Source organism: Lygodium microphyllum, chromosome 2, assembly GCF_053477565.2.
Source record: "Lygodium microphyllum isolate KBCC chromosome 2, Lygodium_microphyllum_v1.1.10, whole genome shotgun sequence".
Taxonomy (NCBI): Eukaryota; Viridiplantae; Streptophyta; class Polypodiopsida; order Schizaeales; family Lygodiaceae; genus Lygodium; species Lygodium microphyllum.
Genome location: NC_141136.1, coordinates 47,825,831 through 47,847,501, shown reverse-complemented (window position 1 = coordinate 47,847,501; position 21,671 = coordinate 47,825,831). Strand labels below are relative to the sequence as shown.

Genomic DNA, 21,671 nt, shown 5'->3' with positions numbered 1-21,671 from the left:
ACTAGCCAAGAGAACTCTCTGATTGATAAAATTCTCATTGAGGAGGAGTTACATGCTGCTAGTAGACTCGGACAAGGTACCGTGCTACTTGATGTTGCAAAATATCTGTTGTTATTGAGTAGACTGCCACGAGTACTAGATGCGTGTGCCACACTCCAATACAATCATGAGTTCTACAATTGGTTTTTATCTTCACGAAGTGACATGGATTTATAAATGTGTATATAAATAAACAATGTATTTTGTGACTATGTATAGATAACAAAAAGAAGAAGAAGCCAGTACACATACAAGCAAGGATAATCAAGCGCATGTGATATGCATCGAAGTCAACACCATGGGATTCAGATAAGTGATGTCTCTTTGAGTTGCACCCGTTCATTATGGTTGAAGCATATGACTTGCATGTATTCTCACGAGCTGCCAAGTGAATGCAGGACGACACAGGTCTTTATGCGAAAGCGTTCAATGTCCAAGTCACCACAAGACTACCAACCTCACAAAGAACCATTATGGAGAAAGCGACATAAATACTAAGAACAAAGAGCCATGACGGAAGCCCCGCTGCTAGAAGAGGAAGTCACCCCTACAGAAAGCATACATTGCATTTGAGCATGGCCCAAAGCATAGTCATTGGCTACTCTCTCTTTCTTGGGCAAACTTTACATCCGGGGCAAGATTAAGGTGGCAAGCTCCCATTCAAGGTGGAAGAGCAAGCAAAGTACAACTTAATGGTGGATTCGAGGGGTGTCAGCTAGTTTACATTCAAGCTTACCCTAAACCTAAAAGATGTCATCATGGAGGAGCCAACCGTAAAACAACTTCTGGACCAGTGCAGTCTACAGAAGTATGTAGAGAAGATCCGGTAGGCTATTGATTATAGTAAGTGCGCAGAATTTTCGAGGAGCTTCGATGTTGAAAGAAACTATGGCGTGGTGATGTTAAGAAGAGGAGAAGAAGCTTGTTAAGTAGAGGTGGAGTGGAGCCCTGTGATGGTAGAGAAGGCCTTGGGTTTAGCCAATAGCAGGACTGAGAAACACCCAAGGAGGGATGTGTTGGGGGTCACCAATCCAAGAACAAGAGGGAAACAAAGTCCACAAGGAACTGTAGGACAATATGGAGAGAGTTACTAATAAAAAGGAGAATGACCGACCATTTCAACAGTAAGAGAGCAAGAGGACAATCCGTGAGTACCAAGGCTAAAAAATTGTCAAGTCAAGCGGAAAGGAAAAATCACACTCTCAAAATTTCCATAAGAAGAACTCGATCCACCTCCAAAGAAAATACAGAGCTACAAACGGTGGAGGAGGGATTGAAGAGATTAGAAGAAGAGCGCAAGCAAACGACAGAAGAGGAGGAAGAAAGACTAAGGAAAAAAGGGAGGAGGAGCTTACTCTAATGAAGATGGAATCAGAGATTTAGCCTACAAGCTGGCACATCGTTGCAACAGGGACTCCATGCTATGACACCTAAGCCTAACACTGGCTTAGGAGTGGAGGAGGAATGTGCTCCCTTATTCTCAATTGGATGAACCTCACAGGAACTCTCATTGCTAGGGGTTTGGGAAGCCAAAACAGCAAATGCAATCACCTCAATAGGAGCCATTGGAGCTGGTCCACGAAGAAGGGTATAACTCTAATTCAGATCAACGAAAGAAAGAACAAGTGCAGGAACCAAGCCCCCTCCATGGCTACAACAAGTATAGCCAGAAGAGAAATGGGCTCCATGCCAAGCCATGTATTCCTTGGTATATCTCTTAGACCCCCTTAGAATATAACTATTGTAGAGCATTAGGATGATGTCTAGCGTTCCCCCTCCCAATGCATCTCAAAAAAAAAAAAAAGAGAAAGAAAGAGAAAAGAGAAAACAAACAAAGACCCACACAAAGAAAAAGGAAATGAACAATGAGCTTTTTCATGTATATCAGAGTGCCACAAACATTGCACCTAGGGGTCCTCAGGTTAGGCATGTCCGGTGGCCTTGGTCAGCCGGCTTTGTGCCTAACTCCCTAGCCCTTGTTGTCCCCCCACTTCACACTTAGGGCACATCAAGGGCAGGACACACCTAGGGAGTTTGTGCTCGCCTATGGTTAGATGTGTCTTTCTAAGTGACACCCACAACATCTCCCATGTACTTAAAATGGGTCCTTAAGTGTGCAACAACACCACAGGACTTCTCGAGGTTTGATCCATTTCTCAGTTTCACTAGCATGAACACCATGCAATACTGCACAGTGAGGTAGATATGCCTCGAGGTAGTGCACTTTCTTTTTCTGTTTTTAGGTATACTTAATAATGGCAATTAACCACCAACATTGAAGACCCCCACTACCCGATCAAATCTAATCTCAGCCTCTGCAATCTAATCTCGGTGTCAATGAGCTTAGTTATACTACATCGTGTTGTCGAAATCACAAATGATGTCTCAAGAAGCCTTGAAGTGTACTTCTCCTCAACAATGATAATTTTTTCCACCCCATTGAACCCTTGCTTCATCCATGCATTGCTACAAGGAACCGGACCAACAGTCTTCTACCTACGTAATATCTAAGTATGCACGTGTACTCACATAATATTTGCACCACAATCTATACACAGTTTGGGTTCTCAAGTGCAGGACAATACTTTTAGCTTGCTTAGAGTTCGGCCTGTCTCCCAAACTAATCAAACTACGTCTTGTGCACGATAAGAAGACTAGCACCACCCCCAAGGAGAGACCACATATGAGAGGTTTTCAATTGCGGGTATTGAAGACTCCAATGAAAGTATCGTCAGCCCTTCATCAGTACTCAACTCTGAATTCTTATCCTTTATCATCATGCAAGTCCACCAAAGAATCGTTGTTGGGTATCTCACACGCCTTACTTACGCCTACGCTCATATGGGAGTGTGCGGGTGATCACTAGGACACTGGGGCACTTTTTACTCTCGGTAGGAGAGGTTTTTTCCCCCAGATTATGTGTACTATTTTGTATGTGCTTGTGGTGCACACTTACGGGCACTTACTGTGTTCGGGTGTGAACAGCCCCTTATAACTCTAAGGTATAAGGGTTATCATTTGTACTTTCAGCTAACACTCTATTCAGTACTATTGCATTGGGTGTCGTGCTCAACTCTGTCTCTCACTCTCACACTGTCTACTGCACTCCAGTTGCACCTCGATCCTCTCCGATCTGACATTTGGTATCAGAGCTCAGCTCAGAGCAGTCTTCAGTCTGCAGTCTGCAGCCCACTCCAGTTCAACCAGCCCCCGCCAGTTCTGCCCCAGCCGCCTGTACCTGTGCGTGTCCTGCACAGCGTGCTATCTGTCCTGCACAGCGCGCCCTGCCCAGCGCGCCACCTGTACCTGCGTGCTGCCACCTCTGCCCAGCGTGTCCTCTGCCCTGTGTCTGCCCAGCGTGCCCCTTCGCCTGTCAGTCTGCCTGCGCAGCCTCCCTGCGCTGAGCTAGACTGTGCCGTCAGCTCCAGCTGCCAGCGCGCCACCTGTTTCCACCACCCAGTCCTGGGTACAGCCTCCTCTGCCCAGCGCGCGCCCAGTCCTGCCTGCGCGTGTCACTGGACCTGCACGCCTGTACCTGTGCGTCAGTCCGACTGTACCCAGCAGTCATTATCTCGGGAATTGTGCTCGTCGTCAACACGCAGAGGTAACATTCTGCACTTTTCTTTTACACAGGAGTTCGTGCAACAGGTTCAGGTTCAGCATTGGGAAACGTGCTGAACAGCAGGTTCAGTTTTCAGCATTGGGAAACGTGCTGTGTCTGTCTGTGACACATTGAATGCACATTTTGGGGCTTTTGTAACAGACATTTGTGACAGAAATTTTGGGCAGAAAATTTTTGGGGCTTTTGATGTTTTAGTGCTGCTGAGCACTAATTGCACCTTGGAAAGCGTGCATCAGTGACAGTTTTTGTGACAGAGTACCCTTTGCACATTAATTGCAGACTTGTGTTTGCTGCAATTTCTGGAAATTTGCAGATTTCCAGCCCGTACTGCATTGACATTGCTCAATTGCCTTTTGGGAAATAATGGCAAATCAGGGAGGAGATGTATTCACCTATGTGTCCAAGGAAGACCGATTGGATGGGAACAATTATTCCCTTTGGTCTTTCATGATGAAGAATGTATTAGTGGCAAAAAATTTGTGGGATTATGTCAGTGGAGAGGAAGCACGACCGGGAGTTGTGGCTCCCGCTACTCCTCCTCCAGGAGGACGTGCAAGAGGGCAACCTCAGCCCCCTCCACCTCAGCCCGCTCAGCCACTTCCCCCAAGAACTGCAGCTCAGAAAACTTGGGATACACGGGATGCACAGGCTATGTCGCTGATTGCATTGGCAGTTCAGCGTTCTATCATTCCTCATATTCGTTCAGCAGCTTCTTCACAAGAAGCTTGGTTGATATTGGAGCAGATGTTTGCAGGAAAGAATGAGACTCGCATCTCTTTCTTGAAGAAAGAGCTAGAGACTCTAAAGATGAATGAGGGTGATTCTATGCAGGATCATCTCAACAAAATTCAGGACTTGCGGGAGCAACTCATGAATGTGGATGAGTACTACTCAGATGCGCAGCTGATTTCTACGACATTGAATTCACTGCCTCCCTCTTACTTGGCTTTTCATACTGCCTTGAACCTCACTATGAGGATTTCGAAAGAGCCCATCACTTTCATTCAGCTTGTCAGTTTGCTTCTAGAGGAGGAACAAACTAGACGGAACAGTGGTGTGGATGGTATAGCCTCTGAGCAGGCTTTTATGTCAAGGCAGAAGGGTAAAAACAGCCAAGGGAAAAATGCTTCGCAGAGTTCTGGTAGTAGTAACACTTCACAGACAAGTCAGAAACAGGGGGGCACGCAAGCCAAGAAAGGAAAATGCCATTACTGCAAGAAGCCTGGCCACTACATCACTGAGTGCAGGAAGCGCATCGCCAAAGAGAAGAAGAAGGAGTCAGGGATGTCTGTTTCTGCAGCTCCTTCCACTGGTAGTGAGTCCGTGTCCTTTGTTGCAGACAGGGACTATTGTTTTTACACTTGCAGTTATGATGTCTCTTGGGCTGATAGAGCATTTAGCTCTACAGAAGATGCTGACACTTGGTTCTTTGACAGTGGTGCTTCACGGCATATCACATCTCGTAGAGATTTGTTTGCTTCTCTTGGTGCACCTCCCGTTGGGAAGTCTGTTCAGTGTGCTAATAATGCATCATACCCTGTTCGTGGTATTGGGGAGATTCAGCTTACAGCCATTGATGGCTCTATTCTCCGCCTACAGGATGCTTTGTATGTGCCTGGCATTAAGAAGAATCTGCTTTCCATTTCTTCTATGGCACGTTGTGGTTTGCAGGTCACCTTTGATGATGACCGTTGCATGGTCCGTGACAAGGAACACATGACATTGGTCTTGACAGGTTCTCTGTGTCATGGGTTATATGAGTTGGATGCTCTTTCGGTAGATCAGTCTGCATATTTGACATCCACTCTTACTCCTGCTATGTTAGAGGCAGAGTTATGGCATGCTCGTTTGGGGCATGTAAACTATGGCAGCTTGATGCTATTACAGCGTACTCAGATGTTGGATGGATTACCTCTCTTGGAGAGACCTCCTGAGCATTTATGCGAGGGTTGCATTTTGGGGAAAATGCATCGTTTCTCTTTTCCCCGTGATGTTGCTTTTAGAGCAACAGCCAGATTGCAGCTTGTGCATTCGGATGTTTGTGGGCCCATGCAGACACAGTCATTGGGTGGTTGTTACTATTTTGTAACATTTATTGATGACTTTACACGTTTGTGCTGGGTCTACTGCTTGAAAAAGAAGTCAGAAGTGTATGATGCATTTTTGGCTTTCAGTGCACTTGTGGAAACTCAGTCTGGTTGCAAGATTAAGACTCTCCGTTCGGACCGAGGGGGGGAATACATGTCCTCTATGCTGAATTCTTATTTGCAGCAGAAGGGCATTATCCATCAGTACACTACTGCATATACTCCACAGCAGAATGGGGTAGCAGAGAGGAAAAATCGGTCACTCATGGAGATGGCCAGATGTATGCTGAAGGCAAAGAGTTTGCCTCATAGTTTTTGGATGGAAGCCGTCATGTGCGCTTGCCACATTTTGAACAGATGCCCTACCAAGGCCTTGAAAACCGTCACACCTTTTGAGGCTTGGCACAGCTGCAAACCTTCTGTTGGCCACTTCCGTACTTTTGGGTGTCTTGCATATGCCCATATTCCACAGGTACTTCGAAAGAAGTTGGACAACAAGGCTGTAAAATGCATCTTTATGGGATATAGCAGCGAAAGCAAAGGCTACAGACTCTATGATCCCGTGACCAAGAAGGTTTTTGTCAGCAGGGATGTTGTATTTGATGAAAAATCAGAATTATCCTTGGCTGGTTTTGATACATATCAGGCTGCCCGTGATGTCTTTGAAGGGCTGCTGCCCATCACATTTGGTGATTCAGCTGGTACTTCAGCAAATGAACCTAATGTTCAGCCAGCTGCTCCTATGGAACATGCAGTAAATCAGCACATTGCTGAAACTGAAATTCAGCAGGAACTTGTACACAGTCAGGAAGCAAGACAGGTGCCTAGATGGTACACGCAGACTATGAGAGATAGTCATTTGGAAACACCCTTGGCTGGTCGTACTCGAAGGCAAACTCGACTGCATGATTCAGCACATTCCATGGAGTTGGTTATGGCAGCATGTACTCATGATAATGAGGAGCCTGAATGTTTTGAGGATGCACGACATAGTGTGCATTGGATGGCAGCCATGCAAGCTGAATTGGATTCTATTCATAAGAATCATACTTGGGATTTGGTGTCTTTGCCAGTTGGCAAGCGTGCCATTGGTACGAAATGGGTCTACAAATTGAAAAGGAATGCAGATGGATCCATAGATAAGTACAAGGCACGGCTGGTAGCTAAAGGCTACGCACAGAAAAAGGGCATTGACTATGAGGAGACCTTTGCTCCTACCTCCCGTATGACGACCATTCGGTCTATGATTGCCTTGGCTGCACATTTTGGTTGGAAAGTGCATCAGTTGGATATAAAGACTGCATTCTTACATGGGGAACTTCAGGAAGAAGTGTATGTACAGCAGCCCATTGGTTTTGCAGTTGAAGGCTCAGAAAATTTAGTATGCAAGCTGAAAAAAGCTCTATATGGTTTGAAACAAGCTCCACGAGCTTGGTACGCAAAGATAGATGCCTTCTTGCTTAGTCAGGGGTTTGTAAACAGCCCATCTGAGTCTACCCTTTATGTACATAAAGAGGGGGGATCCATGCTGATTTTGTGTCTATATGTAGACGACCTTTTGCTCACTGAAACACGTGCTGATCAGATTTCAGCATTCAAAAATAATTTACAGCAAACTTTTGACATGTCTGACTTGGGTATTTTGCACTATTACTTGGGCATCCAGTTTGTACATGATGCTAGAGGCATTGGATTATGTCAGTCAAGGTACATTGGGCAACTTCTTGAGAAGTTTGGCTTACAGGATTGCAAGCCAGTTTGTACACCCATGGAACCTGGGCTCAAACTGTCATTACATGATGACAGTGATTTGTTTGATATCCATACTTATGCTCCAGCAGTGGGATGTCTCATCTATCTATGCCACACTCGGCCAGACATACAGTTTGCCGTTTCAGTTTTGAGCAGGTACATGCATCAGCCTCGTATGTCGCATTGGCAAGCTGTGAAGCGTGTGTTTCGTTACTTGCAGGGTACTAGAGCTCTTGGATTGCTTTATGCCAAGGGGGGACCACTGCAGTTGCATGCTTACAGTGACTCTGATTGGGCTGGTGATTTTGATACTCGTCACTCCACTAGTGGCAATTGTTTCTTTCTTGGCTCGTCATGCATTTCTTAGCTTAGCAAGAAACAATCCACTGTTGCCATGTCGTCATGTGAAGCTGAGTACAAGGCAGCCTTCACTACTGCAGTTGAGTGCGTATGGCTTAGACGCTTACTTGCTGATTTGGATGTATCTGTTACGGAGCCTACTCCTTTATATACTGACAGTCAGAGTGCCATTGCAGTGGCACGGAACCCTGTGTTTCATGCTCGCACGAAACACATAGAGATTCACTACCACTTTGTCAGAGAGAGGCTACATGCAGGTGATATCAGCCTTGTCTACTGTCCTACCACCAGCAATGTGGCAGACATCTTCACCAAAGCTCTTCCACGAGACAAATTTGAAGCATTTCGCGATGCTTTGAATTTGACGCCCTTTGGTGGCGGATGATCCTTGTACACTTGATCACTCTTCACTCCAGGGGGGTTTGTTGGGTATCTCACACGCCTTACTTACGCCTACGCTCATATGGGAGTGTGCGGGTGATCACTAGGACACTGGGGCACTTTTTACTCTCGGTAGGAGAGGTTTTTTCCCCCAGATTATGTGTACTATTTTGTATGTGCTTGTGGTGCACACTTACGGGCACTTACTGTGTTCGGGTGTGAACAGCCCCTTATAACTCTAAGGTATAAGGGTTATCATTTGTACTTTCAGCTAACACTCTATTCAGTACTATTGCATTGGGTGTCGTGCTCAACTCTGTCTCTCACTCTCACACTGTCTACTGCACTCCAGCTGCACCTCGATCCTCTCCGATCTGACAATCGTCACAGGCAGAATCCCTAGAACACCAACATTTGTGACAGCCATGAGTGCAACTCCTAACAAAGAACAACCCTATCTTCAACTACAACAGCCCTATCACCATCCAATTCTACCAACAAAGTACCCCCAACGACCTTCATCCACACCACCCCCACAACTCCTCCATGGCAAACCGCAGTATTCCCTTTCAACCACATCTTCGGTGCATGCCAAAGCTTGCTACCTACGACGGAGAGTGCCATGGGACTGGCACTCGTCTAGGAGAGGGGTAATGTTAACCCTCAGACAAACAAGGTGGAAAATTTGGAAAATCTAAAGCACAATACAAGGCCAAGGCAGAAGTGAAACGGAAGACGAAGGTGTGCTAAAAAAATATGGAAACACAAAAAGTGCAAAAAAGTCCTAAATCAAGGAGAAAGGCGCACAAGAAAAAGCGCAAGTCAATACTTTTGTAAAAGAGTGCAAGGCGTACTATGATTTATTTTAAGAGCGCCAGCACCCATGCAAATTGTAAAGGTAGATGGGCGGTAGGAAGGAAGCTAGAAAGATAGGAGGACAATGGAAAAAAGAGCCTAGGCCATAGCTGGCCATGTAAAAAAGGGGATAAGGGGATGACTGCCCAAAAGGGATTTAGGGTTTTGTATATAAAGTTGAAAAGTGAATGAGAAGCTCATTCTTGTGTGTAGCCAAAAGTAACTCTAATTTTTTTCTTCTTTTTTTTCTTTTTGTTCTTGCTTGCTTGAGCTTGTGCTTGAGAGAGGGAGTGTAAGTGTGAGGAAGTGAGTGTGTGAGGATGAGGGACCATCGTGGAGCAGCTCTCATTCATCTCCTCTCTTCTTCTCTTCTCTTCTCTTCTCTTCTCTTCTCTTCTCTTCTCGGGAGAGAAGGTAACTCAATCGGGTATGGAGGTAAGCTCACTACATTCGTAGAGATGGGTAGCACATTGGCTATGTGAGAGGTAGCCATTAGTGCTCGGCTTGAAACGCTTGAACAATAAGCGGTCCGTGGGTCTTGGCGGTTGAGCTTGTGCTTATCCCTTCAAGAGGTGACGGATTGAATGAATTAGCCGTAAGGAATGAATGAGAGAGTGGTCTATAAATAGGCACAGTCAGTCTAGGATGGCGCCCCTTTTGGGACTGCAAACCCTAAATGCAAAATGCAGAAACGCAAAAACGCAAACTGCGGAAGGGTTTTTCAATATCGTCGTCATAATGACCAACCTTTTGACAATGTTGACAATACCTATTCTTCTTAGGTATATTTTGCCATCCGGATTTGAGAGTTGATTACGTGGTTCCTTGGGATTCACTAGCCTTGTTTTGATTTTGATTTGATCTTTGTATACCCTTGCCCTACAGCCTCTTTTGAGAAGATGCAATGAGATCCCTCCCCTATTGAGAACGTGCTATGAAATTGATCGAACCTGTGCATGACGCAACAACTGATACTGAGACTGTGAAATCATCTACTACACAAAATGGAAATATTTTCTTGGTAACTTGTTAAGGAACAAGGTAACTTGATCGTCAAAGGACTTAGGAGGCCCAGTGGTTGAGAACTGGTGTAGATGATAGCCCTATATCTAATGATGGAAAGGTTGAGATGGCCAAGATTTCTTATGCTTCAAGTGTTGGTAGCTTGATGTATACTATGGTTGCTACACGTCTTGACATTGCATTTGCAGTGGGAGTGGTTAGCAGGTACATGGTATATCTTGGCAAAAAGCATTGGGAAGCAGTGAAGGGTATCATGAGATACCCTAAGGGCACAAAGGACTTGTGTATCTGCTCTGGGAAGCAGAAGTCATCTATTGTTGGCTTCATGACTGCAGAATATGCTGGTCATCCTAATTGCACGAAGTTTACTTCAAGATATGTGTTTACGTTCACAAGGAGAGTAGTCTCTTGGATATCCAGGTTGCAGAAGTGTATTGCATTGTGTACTACAAAGATAGAGTATGTGGCTGCTACTAAGGCATGCAAGGAGGCTTTATGGCTTTCACGTTTGGTGGGAGAGCTTGGCATTAAAGAGGTTCCTGTCTTCCAGTGTGATAGTTAGAGCGCTATCGTGCTAGCATGGAATCCTGTCTTTCATGCAAAGACAAAGCACATATAGGTGAAGTTTATTAGGGATGTACTTGATAGCAAGAGCATTGAGCTTGTCATAGAGATAGAGTATTGTGCCCACATCTAGCACTACTGGCCCCTCTAACTACTGTGCAATGTGTTAAGCTTAATCCCTTAGAAATCTCTAGACCTTGAGTGCCAATTGTAATGCACCCACCTAGTGATGCTCCTATCCATTTCATTGAAGAACTGATGGAAGAAGAGGAATTTTGCAAATCCTTTTGTTAGTTACAATGATTAAGGGTATTCGATCCGTCCTCATGGACTGCCACCTTGTATCCATTCTAATGTTAGAACACGACTGTGGTGAGGCATGCTTACAAATCGTGACCCCATTGCTGCCTGTTGAAACTATAGGCAGCCAAGCCATGTTTCCTTGAGATATCCACAAAAACAAGAGCAGTCTAAGATTGGTGATGTTGACTAATGTTGTCTAAATGCAAAATCACCCACATGTAACTAGATTGTCCACAATGTAAGACAAGAAATAGTAAGACAATTGTCTTTTTTTTTTGAGATTATTTGCAATGGAAATGATTAACAACAAAGACAATATTTCCATTCATATGTATTCCATCACTCATGCACAAACTAAGGTTGGAAGAGTGAGCATTGCAAGCCCATGATAGTAAATAGATTGATCATTGACAAAAAGAGCACTAAGAAAAGAATAAAGAGAACTGAACTCAATTGTGAGCTCTTGTCAGAGTCAGCCGGAGACATAGGAGCTCTGGCAGTTTAGGTGCATTTTCTTTATTTGTCGGCTTCTTGTGTGCATTCCTAGGCTGGTTTCTTTTTTCCATAGTTTATCTACTCTTGTCAGACATTGTCATTGTCATTGTCATTTGGGATTTTTTTGGGGTCTCCCCTATTTTTAATGACATTTTTCTCTTTAGTGACCAGCATTTATGGTCTTTGCAAGAGTAGGTCGGCCAGTTTTTTGGTGTTTTGGCTATTTATAGCTGCACCCCCCACTTGGTAGACACACTCTTCAGTCTTCAGTGGTGCACACTCCGACACTTTGACTCTTTTGTGTTTGAAACTAAGTAGGAATTCTTATTTTATAGCCACAAAATCTTGCCAAAAGGCTAGGAAAGTTACATTGTCTCTCACATGCATGTTTGATAAGTATTAGCATGTGCTTGTATTTCGGAGGTGTGGCATAATTGCTATCTTGAGCTGAGACACGCGCGTTCTTTTTCCTTGAATAACTAGAGATGGAAAATGGTAGCTTTAATAATTTGTTAGTGCTCATGCACACAGTGCCATCTATTGTGCTCAGCATTTTTTCTTAATTACTTCATGGGGAAGCTATAAAAATGGATGATGAGCTTTGGTATAGGATGTAACACAACCATCATAAAGTATTCTTGCACTTGCATCTTGATTTCCTGGATAAGAAGGAAATTATTTCTGTTCTTCCAACAGGATAATGATTAACTGCATGGTCTCGCAAGCTCAAGCTCAGGACTTTCCAACATCAGTCTAGAATTGTTTGTATTTTCATCTGATTAGCTGTTTGCAGAGATGGGTTGAAGCTTTGTGATATCTTCATGAGCATTCTTTGTCTACTCTTTTCAGGTGTTTGCAGGTGATTATCAAGTCTGACTGTACTGATTGTTTTGCAGGTATTGATTGTACTTGCAGTAATTGTGCTCGGAGCATTTGAGGTGGACCCGTCTAATTGGAGACCATTCGCTCCGAATGGTGTATCAGAAATTGTAACTGGAGCTACAGTTGCATATTTTGCATATGTAGGTTTTGATGCCGTTGCTAATTCTGCTGAGGAGAGCAAGAAGCCTAAGGTGATGCAAACACATGCAATTGTTTTTACATATTCAAAGCCTGTGTTAGCACGTTTTTGTGGCTACTAATTTTTCACTTTCAAAAAAGTACCAATATTTGTCATTGGATGACAGAGGGACCTACCAATCGGCATACTCGTTAGTTTGCTTACATGTGCTGTGCTGTACATTGGTGTGTGCTTGGTGATCACTGGAATGGTCCCCTACCAGGATCTTGCTGGTGATGCACCTCTAGCTGAGGCATTCTCAGAAAGGGGCCTGCCGTACATAACTGCCCTTATAAGTGTTGGTGCAGTTGCTGGCCTTACAACAACTGTTTTAGTGGGATTGTATGTTCAGGTACATGCCTATACTTACATTTGTGAGATCGTTAGATTGGCCTAATATACATTTGCATTTGACAGCTGTCATTGAAATGATGGTCTTTTTCATTCAGTCAAGATTGTACCTTGGTCTTGGGCGTGATGGACTCTTGCCATCCTTCTTTGCAAAGATTCACCCAAATCATCACACTCCAGTAAAGGCACAAATATGGTGTGGATTACTAGCTGGAATTTTAGCAACATTTTTTGATGTTAGCCATTTATCTCATATCCTCTCAGTTGGGACTTTGGTATGTTACATCTTTGCTGCTGAATTTCCGATGATAAAATTATTACAAGGAAAGTGCTTCTCTTTTACTGTCTTTTTGGCTTAATCAACTGTTTTTCTGAACAGTCAGGGTACACAGTTGTCTGTGGCTGTGCCATCATGTTAAGGGTTGCTACAAATAATGAGGAGAAATTTGAAAGAAGAGTGTTGACGAGATCCCAAGAAGCAGCCACTTGCATAGTTGGCATTGTGTTATGCAGCTTTATTATTGGTCTCTTCTTCAGATTTTCTTTGCATTATGCATACATGATCGTTTTCTTGGTCCTTGACATCTTCATTGCAATTCCCATTTACACACGTCAAGTAAGTTCTGCCGTCTTTCTTTCATATTAATAATTGCTACATATTAACTTCTGTTGGAAATGGGACCGACCGGCCATTATAAATGTGATTAACCTTATCAGATTATGCTATTTATCATCTAAGAAAGGGACTAGTATCAATTATGAAAACTTGCAAAAAGGCCAAAATGACCTATGAGACCATGAGTTACAATCATCTGTATGACGGTGCAACTGCCTGAAAAGAACAGTAAATGAAAATGTAATAAATAGTAGAAGAAGACTAAAAGCTGTAAGTAAGGCAAGCTCTATGCTGAAACCTCCTGGGTCTCTTGTGAAGAAATTCTCTACCACAAAAAACACAATAACAATTGTACAACAAGTGCATAGATTGATAATGCAGCAATCACACTATGCACGCTGACCCCTGAACTCCCATGTCTCAAGGATTGGGGCAAATAGTATGAGCCAGAGAGTGTGCTATACTTTGACAAATCGTGAAACATAGCAAGGTAGCCTCCATAGTGTTTGATAGCAACAATTGCAGCAGTGGATGCTAGATCAATGAGAAATGGTGGAGCAAAGACTGCAAATGCAGATGATGATGATGATAATGATGATGCGAAAGTTTGGGTCCTCCCAATTAGGGTTTATGCTTATGGGACACAAGTACTCTCTAGGAACATGTTTCTTTTTAATAAAAGGTATAATTAATTAATCAATTGAGTTTTGGGGCTATTTGAATAAAGCTAATGCATTTTTAGCTCAACACCCCCTCTCAAGCCCGAAATTGGAACTAGAAAGGGACTATACTAGCCGAAGGTCAAATTTTCTTTGCTTTCCCTCAAGGTGTCCCACCCCAAGGTAGGTAGGGCATAGGTTGTGAGAGGCCACATGATAATCACAAAGATCAGAGATTTCAACCCCGTTTTGAATGGGCACACACTCTTCTAAGGTCACACAAATCATAGTAGTCGTCTCCTCCCGCGTTTCTTAATCTCTCATTGGGCCCATCCTTTTAGCCCTAGGATGCTCATGATGGCACCATTAGTGCAGGTGGTGGTTCTTTCTCCTTTTCCCAAAGAAGACTAGCTGGATGGATATTATTTGTTTTAAACTTGTAAGGTGGAATGTATTTTTGGGAGTTTGTTATACACCCTATTTTCCATCCTGTGGAGGATCCTCGAGTGGGATCGACGATGGATCATGCAAACCTCATGGGGTCGCCTCAATTCTAGAGCCCGATCCTTCCTCCCAAGGAGCCTATAGGATTATGTCCTTGTGTATGTATGCATGCTGCAGATAGTGGTGGAAGTATGGATTAAAATTGCTTTGTTGTATCATTAGAAAACATTTTCCCATCGGATCACCCTAGGGAAGAATCTTCAGATGCTCAGTATTGATGACTCTCCTTCAATGAAGGATTGCATCAATAGGTTGAGCTGGTCGAGGTGGTCATGCTCTGTAAATTGCAATTGCCTTGTCTAATGTGACTCTGTGGCGTGATGTAGACACAATTTGGATATGAGAGATGGGGGTTGGTTGGCACCAAAGGATAATCACACTTGGGGCATTCATAAGGGTAAAGCTTAGTCAAAATCTATAGTAATAGTATGCTAGCTTAATAAGATCCCTTTCAAATACTATCCCTTTCAAATACTAAGTGTTTATTTAGAGAATGTTGGTGGGTGGTTTTTCTTTTGCTTCTACACTATCGAAACACAATATTTCCGATGGCTCTTGCTTCTTTTGGACTACTACTGAAGAGACGTCTTATCATCACTTTCTTTGTTGCCTATTGGCAACAAAAGTATGGTCACTTTTGTTTGCTATTTGGCACCATGTGATTGGAAATACCATGTGTCTAAGAGACTTGGTTTTGGAAAGCCAAAATTGATAGATTTTGTGCAATTGCATGTGAAGCTTGTTTTCCACTTTTTGTGTTCTTTGGGGGATTGGCATATCTGGACTATTTGGAATGCGTTTATTTTTTGTTTTACTTCCGGAGTGTACAATCAAAATCACATTGCTTACTTGAGAGGGCTTTCTTGGTATGTGATGGTTTCTTTAGTCTCATTGTCAATCATATAGTCCAATTGCGACCCTTGTAATGTCTTATCATATAGTTCGCTTCTATTTTGTGTATTTGGTAATGAAATTACCCTTTATGGATAAAAGAGGAAGGGGGGAGGGGGGGAAGGGAAGGAGGGGATTAAGATTTGCAAAAGGCCATAAAGATCTATGAGACTTGAATATGCTATACAGTTATAGGCGACATCTTATCATGATGTGCTTAGACAATGAGATGCATATCAATTGAAAAATACAAATATTAGAGAGTTTTTTGAACTATTTGGTCTAATCTAGAAACCGGGATGTACATAGTATTGTAGGATGGACAAGTCGAAAACAATATTTTGGAGTTACTGTTTTTGTCCAAAATGGTTGTTTCATTTTGATTAAGCCTAAAAATGTTTTGGGATACTATAACTACAAAGAGAGAGGCTTTTCTTAGGACCTGGGACTTTTGAGAAACCAAGTCATTCAATATGTTTTTTCTCCTTCTTTCCTATTTTTGGTTTTATTAATAGCCCCAAAAAAGCTTTATTTGGATCATTATTTAGTGTCGGGACGCTACTTGAGAGACTTTAGTGGATACCACTCTGGGCACTACTCGAGACAATCTATGCCTATAAATATAGCATTGACTTTTCTCATTCTTCAAAGTTCACCCCACACATTCATTCATTTTGACACACTCTTTCTCTTCCATATTCTTCTCTCCTTTTTCTGTTCTCTTATCACGATGATATGAAATTTTATTGCTTTGCTTAGCATTTGATTAAAAGTTAATCAAATGTACTAATGTGACTTGTACATGTGAGGTGTAAGTTAATTCTTTCACAGTGTGGATCCAAGACCGCGAGATATTGGCTGGTGCCAAAGGCAAAAGTCGTAATAAGTTATGTCTTGCAAGTATTAGATGGTACTTGGTGTTAGATTTGAGCTTTAGACCAATTTATCGGCCACTAATGTTAGTGGTGACATTAGAGACTAGACATTGATTAATTAATTAATGTTCGTATAAGTGGGAAAAACGTTTTTGCGGATTGATGGAAGTCTATTCCAGCCATTGTGAGAGAGAAGCAGGTTGTTAGAGAGCAAGGAGATGTTGCTGATGTGATTTGTAGCCATCAAGGACTATTCCTACAGTAGGCGATAACGGTTTGGAGCTCTCAGGGAGCAGGTAATAGCAGCCCAAGATTCTTCTGGTGCAAATGATAGTATACAGGAGGGGGCATCATTCTTTCCAGTGGTCCTTAGTTGTAGGTGATAGCTTCCATGGCTATTTATGCAACAAATCTTTTGTATATCAATTATTTCAAAGATATATTGGTTTAATGATTCCAAATCAATTTGATGCTCATGTACTTTAAAAGGCGATTTGTATTATTTAAGTATTTCAAGATATGATTAAATATTTATATTTTTATTTAAGGGTGGCCAATGGCTAGAACACCCTATAATTATACTTGGGTCGTCATTGACGAGATGTCTAAGAGAAATTAAAAGTTTTAGTTGGGCTGTCAGATTGACCAAAAAGTTGAGATGTCTAAGACTTTTACACTCTGATAGTCACATTGATTAGAAGCTTATGTAATTAGTGGTTTCAGAAAGTGAAAACAGATGCTCATGATTGAAGAAACAAACCATGAACTGGTGAACCAATATAATGAAGCTTTCCAAAAGCTAAATTTGGCAACTTCTAAAATTTGGGAGATTACTATTTTTGAAAGTTGCTCAAATGGAAATTTTGTTTGCACCAAAGGCTTTGGAATTTCGCAAGGAATAATTGTCTTTAGTAGCTATCTCAAATTCTTAACCATTTGAGAGATTTTTAGAGTAGAAGATTTGGAATCTTGTGTCTAGAAAAGATGTCTCATCTAGAAGAGGACGTGTGTCATTTTGAAGAGATAAGTGTCCCTACACTCGTCATTTTCAGCAACTTATCATTATGCTTATATGGTAAAGGTAGTTGAGGATGTTGAGTCAACTCGTGTTGAGAAGGTTGTTAGCCCTGCTCATTGGAATGTAGCATTGGATGAGGAGATAGTTACATTAGAAACTAACATGACTTGGAATCTAGTATCATTGCTTAAGGGCAAGAAAGCTATTGGTTATAGGTGGGTCTATAAAATATAGCATAGTGCAGATGGTTTTATCAATAGGTATAAGGCTAGGCTGATTGTAAAAGGCTATGCACAGATATATGGCAAAGATTATCAGGAGATAATTAGTCCAGTTGCTAGAATGACAATTGTTAGATGTGTGATTGGTTTGGTAGCAACCAAAGAGTGGAGTTTACAGTAAGTGGATGTGAAGAATGCCTTCTTTTATGGTGGTTTGCAACAAAAAGAGGTGTATTGGAACTGCCAGTAAGGTATCGGGATGTAGAGTATCCCACATATATTTGCAGGCTAAAGAAGAGATTCCATGGGCTGAAATAAGCACCTAGAGCATGGTCTGACAAGATTTGAGAGTATCTTGTCAACATTGGCTTTTATGTTATAGATGTAGATCACTCACTTTATGTGAGGGAGGGTGATGCAAGTTTGGTAGTCATAGTCATCTATGTGGATGACTTTATTATTATAGGCGATGTTGGGGATAATATATCACAAGACCATATGTTGTTGGACTTGTGAGTCAGTTTATGCATGTATCTAGGAAGCCTCATTTCGATGTAGTAATATGCATATTGAGGTATGTGAAGTTCACCTTGCATTATGGACTTCTTTGTGAGGGAGGTAAGAATATATAAATGTTTGGGTATATATATGCAAATTGGGCTGGTAGCAAGTCTGATAGAAAATATACCAGTGGATTCATGTTTTCCCTTGGTAATGCAACAATTACTCGGAGCAGCAATAAGCAACCAACGGTTGTTTTATCGAGTATGGAGGCCGAGTATAGAGGTGTTGCTATAGCAATATGTGAAGTGGTATGGCTGTAAAAGTTATTGGGTGATTTGGATGTGTAGGGAGATGGTCTAGTTGTCATTCATTGTGACAACATGAACAATGTATAGTTAGCTAGGAACCCGATGTTCCATGCTAGGATAAAATAGATTGAAGTGCATTATCATTTTGTGAGAGAGAAGGTACTTGCAAGAGACGTTGACTTAGTATATATCAGCACACAGGATAAAAAAGTTGACATTTTCACAAAGACATTGGATGCAAAGAAGCTTCGAAAATTTCGAAGCTTACTTGGAGTTGTAGAGCTACAATTGAGTTGGAGGGGCTGCCATCTCAACACACGCATACATGAATGATTGACCGTCCCGTTAGATAAGTCCGCATGTCTACACTTAGCACATTGGTGGTCATTATGATTATTACATAGCCATTGACTTATCACTTACTATATTTGGTTCGTTACACCTATCTATAGCTGGCATAGTTATAGCGCTAGTCAATTATGCACTATTTGACTTAGTAGGCCACTTTTATTTATATTGTACCTTGTATATAATTTGTGCACATTACATTGTGTGAGAAAGAAGGAAGAAAAACTAGTAAGAAAATGTTTTGGCCTTCATCTCTCTTTTTATGTTCTTGAGCGAGCTTTCTCTTGTGTGTATTATGTGTGTTTGGCACAGTAGCTTAAGCAAGTCTCCTTACCATGTGATTCATGACATCCTTTTGCACCCCTACCTAGGAGCGTTTCCGCACTTCGACTTGAGTTTCATTGATAGAGACTTGTTGATAGCCGTGTGTGATGGTGGCCACACACTTAAACTAGTACCCTTAGGGTACTCTAGGCTAGTCTCACATTACTTAGTACTCTTAGTTCCTTAGGCTAATGAGTTGGGCCCATAGGCTAATCTTAGGCTACTTTAGCTTTAGAATTTCCTTAATTTGTCTTTTGCTGCATTCACACACGAGTCTTGGAGCAGCATAGACATGTTTTGGGATGATTGGAGAGTAGTCAAAGACCTTCGACCAACTGCATGAACAACACCACCTTAGCTACCTTTGACCTTCACAAACACTCCTCCAGCCCCAAAGAGCTTGAGATGCTAGACCCAAAGTACTAGCATCCCCTTACAAGCCATAGATGCCACAACCCATTGTCACAAAGGATGCCTAGGCATCAATGGCCCCCCAGGAGACAAAGATGCCACAACCCCACATTTCAGACATTCTGGACTCAGTCGGTCTTGCTACTCCAAGTCAACCATTGGATAGTAGGCAGTGATTTCAACATAGTAGAGGCCTCGGAGAATAGGAAAGGCAGATCCATAGAGATCATTAGAGGAGAGCAGGCTGCCTCAGAGGAGGATATATTTCAGATAAGAGGACATGATTCCTGGCTCACAGCCATAGGTTCTCGCCCCAGTTCCTTAGGGGAGAAGGGGAGTAAGAACTAGCATCAACCAGTTAATGTGGATGACTAGGCTTGACACCACTCTAGTGTCAAGAATCAAGAGCACTTGTACCACGTTGACGATTTCAGATTGTCCGTCATACAATAAGTGGTAGCTCTTGCACGGTTGATGTCTTCTGCTGATGGCAGTCTGGTATTCAATACTTAGTTTGGTGCCTTGGCATAGGGATGGACATTTGAAATGCTAATGTGCATATCTGATCGTGGCTAGTGGTGCAACAGGGCTTTGGCATGGTAACTGCAGAAGCCCTTAGTCAATGATAAAGACTCAATGTGCCATTCTATAATAAAGACTTTATGTGCCACACATGATGACCATATAGAGGATTGAAGAAGAGGCAATAAGAGGGGTCTGAAGAAAGTGCAAACTTTCCCACATTAAAAAGGCCACATGCTCTTCTCTGCATGTGAAAGTCTGTATGACTAGCAGAGTATTCTCTCTCCCCAGTGGCAGTAGAATTGGGAGTTTCCACATCTGCAACTCATGTTCCATCGTCACATGCATAACTCAGCAATGATCAAGAATCCTTAGTCTGCAAGGGATTATAGATGCCATAAAACTGATATCAAGTGTGCAAGGATTGAGACAGAGTGCAGATCAGATTTAGTGCAGAGTTCAGAGTAGAGAGTGAGTAGAGAGAGTGAGAGCACGACAGTCAAAGTTTTTGGTACAATGATGAGATGTATCACTTTAGGTTTTGATAATATATATAAAGTACAAGTGTAAGGGTGCGTGCACACCCAAATGCCGTAAAAGGCACGACGAGCCTTTATTCCCAACAACCTCCCACCTAAAGGCAACGTGCCTGAAGGTAGAGGAAAGAATTAGCTAAGTCTATGTATGTACAAAGCTGAAATACACATATACTATCCAACCCCCATCATTTGGTAGCAATGAGCAAACCGCTTTGCTGGAAGACCCTTCGTAAGAAGGTTTGTGGGGTTATCATCTGTATGTACCTTGATAAGCTCAATGCTCTTGCTGTTAAGTACATCCCTGATAAAATGATACTTCACCTGTATGTTCTTTGTCTTTGCATGAAAGACAAGATTCTATTCTAGCATGATAACACTTTGACTATCATAGTGGAAGATAGGAACCTCTGTAATGCCAAGCTCTGCCATCAAATATGAAAGCCTTAAAGTCTCTTTGCATGCCTCAGTGGTAGCCATATACTCTACCTCTGTAGTAGACAATGCAACACACTTTTGCAGCCTAGATATCTAAAACCAGCCTTCCTTCCGTGGATGGGTGGTAAATCCATGATTACAACTTAATTACAGTAGCAAACAATAAATGCAAATCTGAAAATACAAATTTACCTACTAATCTTGGACAATGCATACCCAATTGGCCTCAAAATTGGCGCCCCTTTCGGTATTTCTTTATCTTTATTGAAGAAGAAGTTGATTTACAGTGGGATTCTCCTGATCCCCTTTGCAATCCAAACTCCCATTGCTGTTCAAAGTGACCATCAAGTCTTCAATTTGTTTTGCTTCTTGATTCGGACACTTAATTGGCTTTCACCCACTTGATAGACGATGGAAATGCCCCAATTTTAACGGCTGGCTAGTTCTTCACCTGAATTTAGCCGAAATTCACATTCCGCCTTGAAAAATCCAAGTCTTGGAGCCTCTAATTTTTGGCACCTTTCCAAGGCTGTTGCTAAATCCTAATTTTTGCTATAAATTTGGGTTTGCAGTAGAGAAATTTGCAATTTTTGAGTCTCCAAGG

The 21,671-nt window shown here is 42.3% G+C and overlaps 1 protein-coding gene across 4 annotated transcripts in view; it reads left to right on the top strand.

Moving 5' to 3' along the window:
* Nucleotides 1-21,671, top strand: part of CAT9 (cationic amino acid transporter 9) — an 89,989-nt gene that overhangs the window by 59,885 nt on the left and 8,433 nt on the right. For all 4 annotated transcript variants that reach the window (XR_015693170.1, XM_087693206.1, XM_087693215.1 and 1 more), the window contains 4 exons: nucleotides 12,378-12,554; nucleotides 12,669-12,893; nucleotides 12,991-13,167; nucleotides 13,272-13,508. Coding sequence is in view for 3 of the 4 variants with exons in the window: in XM_087693206.1 (XP_087549332.1) it covers nucleotides 12,378-12,554; nucleotides 12,669-12,893; nucleotides 12,991-13,167; nucleotides 13,272-13,508 (816 nt within the window). In the remaining variant the exon portion in view is untranslated. The remainder of the gene's footprint in view (nucleotides 1-12,377; nucleotides 12,555-12,668; nucleotides 12,894-12,990; nucleotides 13,168-13,271; nucleotides 13,509-21,671) is intronic.